The sequence below is a fragment of the Portunus trituberculatus genome, chromosome 21, assembly GCF_017591435.1.
Source record: "Portunus trituberculatus isolate SZX2019 chromosome 21, ASM1759143v1, whole genome shotgun sequence".
In the NCBI taxonomy this organism is placed as follows: domain Eukaryota; kingdom Metazoa; phylum Arthropoda; class Malacostraca; order Decapoda; family Portunidae; genus Portunus; species Portunus trituberculatus.
In genome coordinates this window covers 13,319,060-13,332,033 of record NC_059275.1, presented here as the reverse complement: position 1 = coordinate 13,332,033, position 12,974 = coordinate 13,319,060, and the positions used below count along the sequence as shown (strand labels likewise).

Sequence of the window (12,974 nt, the reverse complement as noted above, 5' to 3'; positions counted from 1 at the left end):
AAGTAAATATGGCAATTTCTAAGTAAGGATTTCTAAACGGATTAAGAAACGTGTAATAAATATAACATAAATAATACAAGTAATTTTGAGTGACGCAAGGAAGCCACACAGTTCCAGTTGGTAGCATAAAAAAAACTAGTTACTATTGCTGTCGTTCTTTCATTGTTAATATATATACAGGAAAATATATAAGAATACGGATAATACTTGTACGCGAAGCCACATCGGTATACAGAGGCCATACAACACACACACACACACACACACACACACACACACACACACACACACACACACACACACACACACACACTATCACCACCACTGTTAACACCCATTATCACTCAATCTAAAAGTATAAACATCACACCAGCAACTTTCTCCCCTCATTTACAATTCAAGGCTTCAGACCGCACTTAGCAGCTATCGCCCTTATCGTTCACCATCTCGCTGTTCGTCTATTACAGTCCAACCCAATTACATTCACACAAACACTCACACACTCAAGGTCGCTACTTTCTATCACCCCATGTCACCTCTCCCCTATGACACGTCAGTTAAAGTCATATACCCAAAAACACATATCGCTTTCTCACCACGATAATTTTTAGAGGCCACAAAGATCATTAGTTCTTATATGTGCTTTTCCTGTTAAAGATGTAAATATTTTGTTTTGTCAATAGAATCATGGTAAAAGATTGCTAGAAAACTGTCACTTCAACAACAGCCTTTTGAAAGTAGCGGTGCAGGAAAAGGTGTTTCAAAATATTGTGTCCTAAGGTCATGTGTGTTAATTTGTCAGGCTTTGTAATGCTAATACCAGATGAGAGAACTTGTCAATGAAAGAGAACACAAGAGTAGGAGTAAACATGCCACATTACTCCACTACTACTACTACTACTACTACTACTACTACTACTACTGCCACTACTACCACCACTATTACCATTACAACAACTGTTACTACAACCTGACACTCTCTCTCCCTCTTTGATCATGAGTATACGTACGAAGAAAAAAAATTAGCTACCCAAACGAACATAGCATGTGTACACACAATAAAGCCACAATCCATGCACGCACATACAAGGGACAGTGACCGCGCGCACACACACACACACACACACACACACACACACACACACACACATAGTACACAGCAATTAGAAAGGAATGTGATTTGTATATTAGTTCTTTATGCAGAGGTGGCGCGGGTTGTTGTCGTCTGGATGGTGTGTGGGGGTGGAGGGGGAGGGGTGATGGAAGGGGTCAGCGGGGTGAATGGAGTGTGAGAGTGGAATGAAGAGAGGGAGTGTAGTGAGGGTGTGGGGAGGGTGGTGTGGATGAATGGGTGATGGATAAAGGAGTGTGGTTTTCTGGTGGGTGATTTGAAGGAATGACTGACTGACTCACTCACTCACTCACTCATTCACTCTCTCTCTCTCTCTCTCTCTCTCTCTCCTCCCTGGTTTCCTTCACTTCTTCCTATCCTTATCTCCTTACACTTTTCTTTTTCTCTTCATTCATCCTTTTCTCGCTTACATTATCTCTCTCTCTCTCTCTCTCTCTTCCTTCACTTCTTCCTCTCCTTTTCTCCTTTCCCTTTCTTCTTTCCGTTTAGCCTTTTCGCTTCCTTCTCTTCCAATCTACATTCTCTCTCTCTCTCTCTCTCTCTCTCTCTCTCTCTCTCTCTCTCTCTCTCTCTCTCTCTTGCAAAACACGTCTTGAAATAGGCAGTAATGACCTTCGTAAATGAACCCCGAAAGTCTCACTCCATCTGTGTGTGTGTGTGTGTGTGTGTGTGTGTGTGTGTGTGTGTGTGTGTGTGTGTGTGTGTGTGTGTGTGTGTGTGTGTGTGTTTCAAGTAGTCATGCTGGGCGGCTGAAGTAACTTTAGACCCAAGGAATGCAATCACCAGCCTGTCAAGATGGCATGTAGCGACTGACGCCTGACGACAAGAGGAAGAGGAAGAGGAAGAGGAAGAAGAAGAAAAGAAGAAGAAGAGGAGGAGAAGGAGGAGGAGGAGATCTCTGGCGCCACAACAGCAGCCTTCATTCCTGCAGTTCTTCATTTCCTCTCATTTTTAGTGTTCTTTTCCTCAGTTGTGTTTCCTTGACTCTCTCTCTCTCTCTCTCTTTGGCATTCCAATAGTCAAAATCACTTCTTCCCCTTTTTCTTCCTTTCATTTCCTCCTCCCATTCCTCCCAATTACCTCCACTGCTGTCAGGACTACCCTCTCCCCTTCCACTACCCCTCCCCTTCCCTTTCTCTCCACACCATACCTCTCTTCATTCACTTTTTCCCTTCTCCACGGCGCCCCTCCTTCACCCTCCCCTTCCTTCACCTTCAACATCTATCAATGAAGCAATTTGGTGGCTGTGGTTTGCAGGCGCCACACTACCCCCACCCCCAACCCCTCGCCAGATGCGCCCCTCCACCTCCTCCACTTGGTCCTCTCCACGTGAGCCACTGCCAGGAGACTAAACAGTAAACTATTAAGGTAACCGCGTCATCTTGTAACTAGTGGTATATGCCATTATGTAACTAAGACACACACACACACACACACACACACACACACACACACACACACACACGTGATTCTGATACCTCAAGACGTACGCCACAATATTGCTACCTCAGTGAGTCATGACAGTGCTCAAGTGGTGCTGCCATAGAACCGAGACACGTGTGATTGTTGGACAGAAAAAGAATAGGATAAATGTGACGGAAGTAAGTAGCAAGAGAGAAAGTTGGTTAAAAATGAATAACAAAAATATTAAATGCTTTTTGTTCCTATTTCGGATTTAACTAACCTAATCACTTACCATTACTACTTTTTTTTTACTATATAATAATACGAGACTAAAAGAAAAAGGAGTCACAAAGATATATGAATGCTAATGTTTCTGTGTCTGACCTAACCTAACCTAACTTTATCTAACTTGACCTATCCACTGTTACTTCTTTCCTAAATAAAACTAGTTACCTTTTTTCCATGACACTTCTTTTCCCTAACTTTTTATCCCCTGATTCTTTCCGACCACCGCCACGTGATCTTGATATTTCGTTCAGTATTCAGAATTCTTACCACAACTATTTTGAAAAGCCACAGAAATGATTAGCAGGATTTTCAAGTGTGTTTCTCCACTTAATAATATAAAAATCTAACCACTCTGCCTCTAGTACCGTATAAACATCCTAAATAACTCGTGTATATTCAAATAAAGGCTTTTGAAATAGTGAAGGCGAAGCTCAGAAGTGTTTAAGAATACGAGCCTTAACTACGTAGCCGCCTCATTACTGTTTCTATTAACTATGCAGCCGCCTCACTACTGTTGCTACTTCAGTGATTCGTGACGCTACTCAACCCTCTCATGAGTGGTAGGTCGTTCTTATCTTGCATAGTTGTGGTCATAAGCTGTGTTACGTCGCCGTGATAATTCGTAGCTATGGCTCTCAGGCTTGAAGGTTTGAACAGCAGTGCGTCGTGAGGAGAGGAGTGCGAGGTGGCGGCGAGGAGAAGAACCGCTAGTAACGATTCACCGAAGGACACAAGTTATGACCACGATCATACGCCTTTTAGGACTTCTTTTGTAATAGTCTATCGAAAATGTACTCTCTCTCTCTCTCTCATTTACTCCTTCCCAAAACACACTTCCTTTTCTGCTTTTTATTCACTTGCATTCCTTCTGACTTTCCATATCATATTCTCCTCCTCTTCCTTCTCCCCCTCCTCTTCTTCTTCCTCCTCCTCCTCTTTTCCTCTTTCTTTTCCTATTCTCTTCTTTCTCCTCCTCCTTTACCAAACAAACGTACTTAATAGTTTAGCAAAGATCAAATTAACCTTTCTTCATGTCAATCAAAGTCTACTACAGTGATCTCAACGCTGACGAAAATTGATAGAGTAGTGAGTAGGATTAAATGAGACGTGACTTATTTCTGGTTTGATGGTGGCCACGTGTTGCATTCTTCACGTTCCTTATGGTGTGGTTTAGTGTTCCTTACTTGTATTACTTGCCTTGTTTTATTTCTTTACCTTGCTACACTGCAGTACATCATTTTCACCTCATTAAATATCCAAATTTTATTTTAATTCATTAGCATATCAGTACTGTGTTTATCTATATGTTATGCTATGCTAGGGTAGGTTAACTTGTTTATCTGAATTAGATTAGGTTAAGTTAGATAAGATGGTTAGATTATATTAAGCCATGTTAGGTTAGCAACTGATTAACTAACACCTCAATTTACCTACGAGTCACCATAATAAGAATTCGTCACTGTTTTATCATCATTCCTCAACCATCCCTCTCAATCCCAAGTCTCCCTTTGACACACCACGAACGCACCTAGTGAGTCACGCACCTCCTTGTTATCACCAAAGACAAACACGTGACCATACCGCACACTCGTATACTAAATCGCCCCGTCTCCTTATCAACATCAAACACTTCCTCACTGCCTAAACACGTCCGGTTCTTGCAACGCCAGGGTAAAACACACACATGGGCTACATACGATCATATTCCGAAACAACTTTGTGCCGCGCCTCTACTATATCTAAAAAGGCTTTAGTTGAAGTTACGTGAATTTTTAAAGGTATTTTTTTATGGTTCTACTGACAGATTAACAAGGTTTTCACATTATTGACCAGAGAAACATTGTTGGGAACCTGGCAAGTCACCTCTTTGGCCTTTGAAAATAGACGTGCTGAGAGAACAAAAACGTTTCAGAATACGGGCCTTTTGAACAAGATAAACTGGCTTTTATGGGTGTTTTATGGCTCTAGTGACAGATTAACAAGATTTCTACAGTACTAACAGGGGAGGCACTCTTGAGAACTTGGCTAGTCATCTTTGTGTGAAGTTAGACTATTCATAAGGATATTTCTATTATTCAAGAGACAGTTTAAACAAAAAACATGTACATTATTAACAGGAAAAACACTCTGGAGAACTCATTAATCTTTGTGGCTTCTGAAACTAAACGTGATGAGAAAGCAAAGGGTTTTAGAATTCGGGGATTACACACATCATTGATCTTAAGCACCTGCTCACGTGACCTGCCCCTGCCGCACCACCGGGTGGTTACTGCAGCACGTGACGGCATTACTGAGTCCGAGGAGCAGCTACGTGTTGGACGTAGGTTGGGCAGTAATTAGAGGAAGGCGGCGAGGTGGCGACACTGTGGCCTGCATATAGTTAATTTCCTCCCTCACTTCTCTTCCTCCTTGTCATTGTTCCTTTTCTTCTATTTCTTCCTTGCTATTTGTTTACCTCCTTTGCGTATGTTCTTACTATTTCACTATTTTCCAACGTATTTTTTACCTTCTCTTTCTCCTTGTTCTTACCCTCCACATACTACATCATATTTTCCTATACCCTCTCCCACAATTTCCTCTCCTTATCTACTCTTTCTACCTCATTTCCCTTCCCACAAACTGCCTCAAGTGACGTCAGTAGGCAGCCCTCCTCCCGTCGCTGCGCACGTCACCGCCACAGTCTATTAAATGAAAACACATGTGGGGTCGCCAACAAACACCGTGGTTGGCTGGCTGGGTGTCGCCAAACTAATGTGCTGTCGTGTTGTCTCGCCCTCAAATAACCCACACCAGTTCGATTAGAGGCGCTAAGAGCTGTATTCTGAACCACTCCTGCGCTGTACTGGATTAAGAAGCGACTATTTAGATCACGAGTTTCTCACGGTATTTTTATGGTTTCTAGTGATAAATTAACAATATTTCGACATTATCAACATTAGAAACACTCTTAAGAACCCGGTTTCTAATGATAAACTAAAAGATTTCGACATTATCAACATCAATAGTACTCCCAAGAAATCCTTAATTAATCATCTCCATGGCTGTTGGAAATAGTAGTGGTGAGGGAGCAATGCCAGAGGACCCCTACGCTGCACCCAAGCCACCTGAAGCAGTCACAGCCACCACAGCACAGGGAAAAAAGTTAGGGAGCGAAAAAAAAATTAAGTGTTGTCAGCAGGACGGCAGGTCGAGACACAGGCTCATGTCAGCTTCCCTGCGACATGAAATTAGCCCCATGACGTCAGTAAGTCTTCTCCATCTCTCATGCCCCCAGCCCCAGACTCCGCCCCCACTCTTTCTCTCTCATTCCTCATGCTGCGCCCCTCCTCCCTCTTCCCCATTCCTCCTCCGGTTACCGTAAGTACAGTACCTACCTTTGTACTGCACCTCCGTTATCTCTGTCTTTATCTTTCATGACACACACACAAACACACACACACACACACACACACACACACACGATAACGCACAGTCCCATACAAGTATACACTGACAATTTTTTTTTCTCTCTCTCACACACACACACACACACCAGATCTATCCAGTCTCCTTCTCGGTAGTGTGGAGAGGCCTGGAAGAGGAGGAGGAGGAGGAGGAGGAGGAGGAGGAGGAGGAGGAGGAGGGGGAAAGGGTCCTGCTTCACGCGTGGGAATGTACAGCGGGAAAAAAAGAAAAAAAAAGTACTTGCGTCTCTTCCTCTCCCCTCTCCTCCCCTCCGCTTCCCAATCACTCACTCGCTACTGTTCCCCTCCCCCTCACTCCCTACCCTTCCCCTCCCCCTCACTCCCTAACCTTCCCTAAAGCACACCATGAACCGCCCTATCATCCAACCACTCCTGCACACTACCACCACCACCACCTACCATACCCACACCACCACACCACACAGCACTGTAGTATTCACTCTAGCCACCACACGGATGGATAAGTAAACCAGGTGTGTTCGTATAATCTGTCTGCTCTAAAATCACTCCTGGGCTCAAAACTTAGTGATAACGTAATCTGTATGTTAAAAATGCTTGTTTTCTGTTGATCGGTGCACTTATTAAAAGGACAGCTCACGGTTTCACTCCAGATTTGACAACCACGCATTTCCTGGGACACCATTCAAACCCAGAGCCAGGAGCCACTTTAGAGTAGACAGACTATAGAATGTTGTATTGTAATAAACAGCAGACTGCGAACACACCTGGTTTACTTAGCCATCCGTGTCCTGGCTAGAGTGAATAGTACAATTGGTGACCCAGGAGTGACTGTGCTATCTCGCCCGTGGAGGTCACTACAACACCACCTACACTTCAAGCATCTCCTATCCACACTCACACCAGCCAACTATCTCCCCACACACCTCTAATCACCCCATTCACGTTCAATAGCTCCCTCATACACTCCCAAGGCTACTTCTCCCCACACACTTCCTCCCTGTCCTTCATACACCCCACCAGCATTCCTTTTACACCACAGTAACACACTGTTCAACACCATTATTACCTCTCCTACACCACTAAAGTCAGCTACACACATAAGAACACAAGAAAAGAGGGAAGCTGCACGAGGCCGCCAGGTCTATACGAGGCAGTTCCTGTGTGCTTAAGCTACCTGTTTCCATCTATCATCCCCATCCATGAACTTATCTGACCTTCTTTTAAAGCTCCCTATTGACTCAGCTCTGACTACATGACCACTGAGACCGTTTCACTCATCAACCACTCTGTTTGAAAACCAGTTTCTTCCCATTTCTTTCCTAAACCTGAATTTTTCATGTTTAAATCCATCACACACACACACACACACACACACACACACACACACACACACACCGCTTATATACCTTGCACATCTCTTTTACATCCACATCACCACTTCAACACCACGTAACAGCCGTAGTAATGTCTTCAACTACTCTACAACACTCCTACACCACTCAATATCCCAGCTACACCTTCAATACCATTATCACAGCACCAGAGTATCTTTAACACCACCACACCAACACCAACACCCGTTCACACTTTATAAAACTCCCATTAAATTCCCAACTTCTCTCTTAACACTCCCAGACAGTTCCTAAGTTTGTTTCCTTTTCCTTGTCATCATTTCCTCGTCATTTTTTATTTTCCTCAGTTTTTCCTTTCATCTTATCTTTCCCATTTCTATATTTTTCTTATTGTTTCCTTTTCGTTCTTATTTCATTCCCAGTCATTTTTTTTTTATTGGCTAACATTTTTCTTCCTCATTCCTATTTTATCATGCTTATCATCATATTCTTCTTCGTCTCCTTTTGTCTCCCTTATCATCCCATTCCTATCTCCTTTCCCTATCATCTCGTCCCTATATCTTCAGTTCACCCCCTCACCTCACTCCTATCTACTTTCCCCTATCACCTTTTCCGACCTAAGCACTCTTCACTCACCTCTCTAATCCCATACCTATTTCCTTCCCCCATACAGTTCTCCATAAAGGTAACTAATCATCTCCCTTTCTTATCCAAGCATTCCATTCTCCCATCCTTTCCCATACACGGCCATACAGGCACCTAATCCTGCCCCTTCGCATCCAAGCACTTTTTTTTCCGACCCTTTATCCCTTCGCCTATTCCCACACATGTTTCGTCTGTTCCCACTCACCTCTCCTTTTACTCTTCCAGCAGCTTGCCTCTCTCACTCTTCCTTTTCTTAATCCCACGCCTCTCTCTCTCTCTCTGCTTCTCTCCATATTTTGATCAACGCCTTCGAGAGAGAGAGAGAGAGAGAGAGAGAGGTGGGGGGGGGTTCTACACTACCACTGGGTTCACAAGACATAAAGATTAGGGGGTAAATCAAGACATGTGGCCTTGCGGGGGAGTTTTGTGGTGTCAGGAAAAATAATAGTGTGTGTGTGTGTGTGTGTGTGTGTGTGTGTGTGTGTGTGTGTGTGTGTGTGTGTGTGTGTGTTGCTGACGTGTTGTCCTGCCTCAGTTTATTCCATCTGGACCTGAGTGCAAAGGCAAAAGGAGGAGGAGCAAGAGGAGGAGATGATGATGGAGGAGGAGGTGATGGAGGATGAGGAGGAGGAGAGGTAGGAATAGCAGCCATGTGTGTGTGTGTGTGTGTGTGTGTGTGTGTGTGTGTGTGTGTGTGTGTGTGTGTGTCCTCGTGAATTTCCTGCCAAGTTTTACCAGACTATTCTTAACACACACACACACACACACAATAAAAATAAAAACAAAAAAACAAGAAAATAAACACAACTTGGCTTCTACGAGTAAAGGAAAACCATGTGACCTCGGAAATTGTATACACTTATTTACTGAAGCTCAAATCTGAAGTCACAGGATATTTTAAGGACATCGTACAGTAGAAGGACTCTGTGACGCCCTTCGCTTTTAGGACTTCATGTGTAGGAGGAACTTTTTAATTCTCTGGGTTAGCAAATCTGTGAATCGTGAGATGAGGATGAAGAGAGGACGAAGAAGAGGAGGAGGAGGAAGAGAAGGGAGGAAAATCAGTGAAGCTTCATACCAGGAGGAGGAGGAGGAGGAGGAGGAGGAGGAGAAGGGAGGAAAATCAGTGAAGCTTCATACCAGGAGGAGGAGGAGGAGGAGATACATAACCAAACAACAGAAGTTCGGGTCTTGTATGGCTTTTTGGAAAGTAATTGTAAGTAAGGAGGAGGAGGAGGAGGAGGAGGAGGAGGAGGAGGAGGAGGAGGAGGAGGAGGAGGAGGAGGCACTGTTGCAGCTACATCCGGTCTGAAGTTCCTCCCATCCCAACCACCCTCCTATCTCCTTCCTTCCTTCCTTCTCACCCCCACCCTAACCCTCCTTCCTTCTTTCCTCCCTCCCTCCCTGTGTCTCTCCTTCAATTACCTCTCCCTCGCACCTCCAGGAAACAACACAGGAGGCAAGAAGTTCCCTCACATTAACCAGGAACGACGTAGGACATCCCCCCCACCACACCACCACCATCACCACCGCTGCTACAAAAACACCCATCCAAACGACACTGAGCCCCATTAACAGCCTTCCTGCTTGTTCTTGTCCACTTTGCCGCCTCCTCTTGTCTTCTGCCTCGCCGCCACGCCCTCCGCCAATAAGGACTGACCAATCCTGCTGTAGTCTGGGTTTCAACACGTCTTTGTTTGGGCGCAGTGACAACAGGGCATCAGGGAACAGGGAGGTGCCGCAGCGCCGCCAGACAGTCAGATCCAGCATCATTACTCAGCGGGGAGTTAAAAGTGTGGTTCTAAAAGCTTGTTTCTCTCTCTCTCTCTCTCTCTCTCTCTCTCTCTCATTTCACTAAATACTCCTTCAAAGAGTTATTTGACGTAATTCCTCTTTGTACTGTTGATTGCAGTTAGGATTGCGAGCTGGAAGTCATCTCTGTTTAACATTTACAAGAGGTATGACGATGATGGTGATGATGACGTCAAGGCCTTCGCCACATGTACAAGCTATCCCCAAACAGAACAAGTGTGTCGGGAGTGAAGGGCAGGAGAGGCAGCCTTGGCCAAGGGCAGTCCACGTGACCCGCCGCAGTGACAGTCTCTCCCTGTGATGAGCGACGAGGCGCAGGAGGAAGGTGGGGGTGGGGGAAAAGTCACCTGAGCCGGGGGATGGACACAACACCGCCGCCGCAGGCATGACACTCGATCCCCTCTGTGGGTCATGCCAAGCTGCGGCTCACGAGGGGCGGGGCGGCTCCTCCACGCCAGCCGCCTCCCCCTCCCGGCCTTCCTCCCGTGACGCCAGTCCGCCTACTCTCGCTGCTCGTCTTGCAGAGGTCAAGGAGCCTCAAATGTAAATACGATGAGATAAACTAAACTCGAGACAAACTTTTTGGGTCAGTCACACATGATGGTGAGGCTCTCGCTCCTTTTATCACCGAGACTCATTTGTTATACAGCAGTGACCCGGCATCCCAATGTGACGGAGCGACAACCTCTGATGACTAATTCCCGCCGCACCCCACCCGGCGGGGCGACGCGGGGGACCACAGGGACATGTGCTCACCTGAAGCTGCGTGTCTGGATCCGTCGGGTTGCCGTTCACATCGTCGATCGTGTCGGAAGGGATGGCCTCGGGGCGCACTACCTGCTGCGTCCCCTCGCCGACGACGCCACCGTCGGGGGCGGCCACCCGCTCCCCCTCCATCTTCTCCTTCATGTCTGACTCCTTGTGTGCATTTCCCGACGTGTCAATACAGCGATCCTCAGGCTGAGCGCCGAGCCAGGCCTTCCCATGGCTTGCCCACAGCACGCATGGTCGCCGCAGTCCGTTACGCCTCCCGCCACAGAGTCCGACAATTAGTGTTAATGTTCCGGACCCGCCGAGGGACGCGCCGCGGGTTTGGCAGCACGTGCCAACGCTCCTGCCAGTGTTGTTAGTACGGCGCTAACGATGTCACCAAGGCGTGTGGCAATCACATCAGTCTGGACGCGCCACAAGTGCGTGGGCGAAGCAACACCTCCAGGGCCCGGTGCCGCGCTGCTGACGGGGCCACACTCACGACAAGACACGTGCGTTGCTGCTGGAACTGTGCACTGACAGGTGGGCGGTCAGTGCCTGCTGCTGGCGCTGCTACCACAGGGTTGTTCCGCTGCACAACGCGTCTCACGACAGTAAAACAAACACGGGCGAGGCTCACAGTGTTCTGCCACGAGATGTTCGTGTCACCGCACACCGAGACGTGACCACCACATCACTGCACCACTTCCCAAACACCAACACTGCTCTAACTTTCCAAACCAGCGGGCACGGCGCCAGCTCCAGGGGCGGCGCGTGGTGGGCCACACACACCTTCAGCCCAGCGATAAGGCCACTAGGTAAGGCAAAGTATATTACACGTGTTTCTCCCTCCCGTGCGCCGCAAACCTCCTCTCACCAGCACACACAAGTGACAACTAATCAACCTATCCAGCCCGCCGTTCTTCCCTCACCTCTCGTGGTCATGTGACCGATACCACCTCGTTCCTCTCCAACCATTTATTCCCTGCTCCTCACACCGCCCACCCAACATCCTCCACATCCACCACACACCTCCACCACACCTCTCCCACCTGCACCACATAACTTGACATAGAAATCAAGGAATAAACAGAAAACACAAATCGTGAATGACCGACCGAGCAACCCCTGCCGTTTGAGTTGCCGTGTAGTGTTTAGAGCATCCTTCTCAAGTTTCCCTCGTTATTACAGATAAACAAAAGAACAATTGAGGATTATAAACAGACAGGAAACTATATTTAGCGTCAACGGTACTGTCGGGAATGATCTGGCAGGCTGGGGACGAGGGAGAGAGTGGAGGAATGTGGTGGGGAGTGAAGGGGAGACCGCCGCCGCCTCACTCCCCGAACCTCACTCATGCGTAAAGCGATTTATAGTTAACTTCAAAAAAAGTTCTCTTCAGTGTAGAAATTACGGGATAGTTTGCGAATACCGGGCTATCAGTGAGGCTGGCGAGGGATCGATGTTATGCAATGCCTCCCTGGACGCCCACCGCCTCTGCCTCCTCCCGACCATCCGCCTCCGCCTCTCGCAGGGCACTGGGTAACGTCCCTGGGAAAGGTATGCTGGGGAGGGGTGGGGAAACATTTGAGTCGCCCTGCCAGTACAATCACCCTTCGCCCAGCCCTTCTAGCCCCACTCCAGCCCCTCCGAGCCTTGCTATCCTTCCCAACACTCTTGCAGCCCTCTCTAGCTCTCCCAACATCCTCAGTTCTCTTCTAGTGCTATCCAGGACACTCACAACCCTATCCTAGCACTCCCACTTCCTCCCTCTTTACTCAGCAGTGTTAGCCATCCCAGCCTCACTATTTTCACCCATACTTGTTTCAATCACCTCAAGCCTCATCTCAAAGCTCCTCGGATCCTTCCTCCCAGCTCTACCAGTCCTCTCCCAGCAGCGGGCGTGTGGTGGCGGCGGCGGCAAGAGTGAGGCAACCCGCACACCACGAGAACTCAACGCGAGCATACTTACGGTTGATAACACTTCAAGGACACACACGCCTGCAACGAGCACCGCCTCCCAAACCTCAAAACGAGAAGACTGCTGCCTGCCTCCCTGCCTGCCTGCCTCCAAACACTCACCAATGGCAATCTCGACACGGCAGACAGGCAGACAAGAGGCACACCATTATGGCATCTCTATATACTTTGCTCTCTCTCTCTCTC

The 12,974-nt window shown here is 47.1% G+C and overlaps 1 protein-coding gene across 11 annotated transcripts in view; it reads right to left on the bottom strand.

The window, feature by feature from the left end:
• LOC123507127 (rho GTPase-activating protein 21-A-like) overlaps positions 1-11,708 on the bottom strand; it is a 257,305-nt gene extending 245,597 nt beyond the window's left edge. For 7 of the 11 annotated variants that reach the window (XM_045259723.1, XM_045259724.1, XM_045259726.1 and 4 more), the window contains exon 1: positions 10,815-11,708. In XM_045259723.1, coding sequence (XP_045115658.1) covers positions 10,815-10,967 — 153 coding nt within the window. In that variant the 5' untranslated portion in view covers positions 10,968-11,708. The remainder of the gene's footprint in view (positions 1-10,814) is intronic. The other 4 variants (XM_045259728.1, XM_045259729.1, XM_045259732.1 and 1 more) reach the window with 1 other exon arrangement.
• Positions 11,709-12,974: the final 1,266 nt, after the last annotated feature.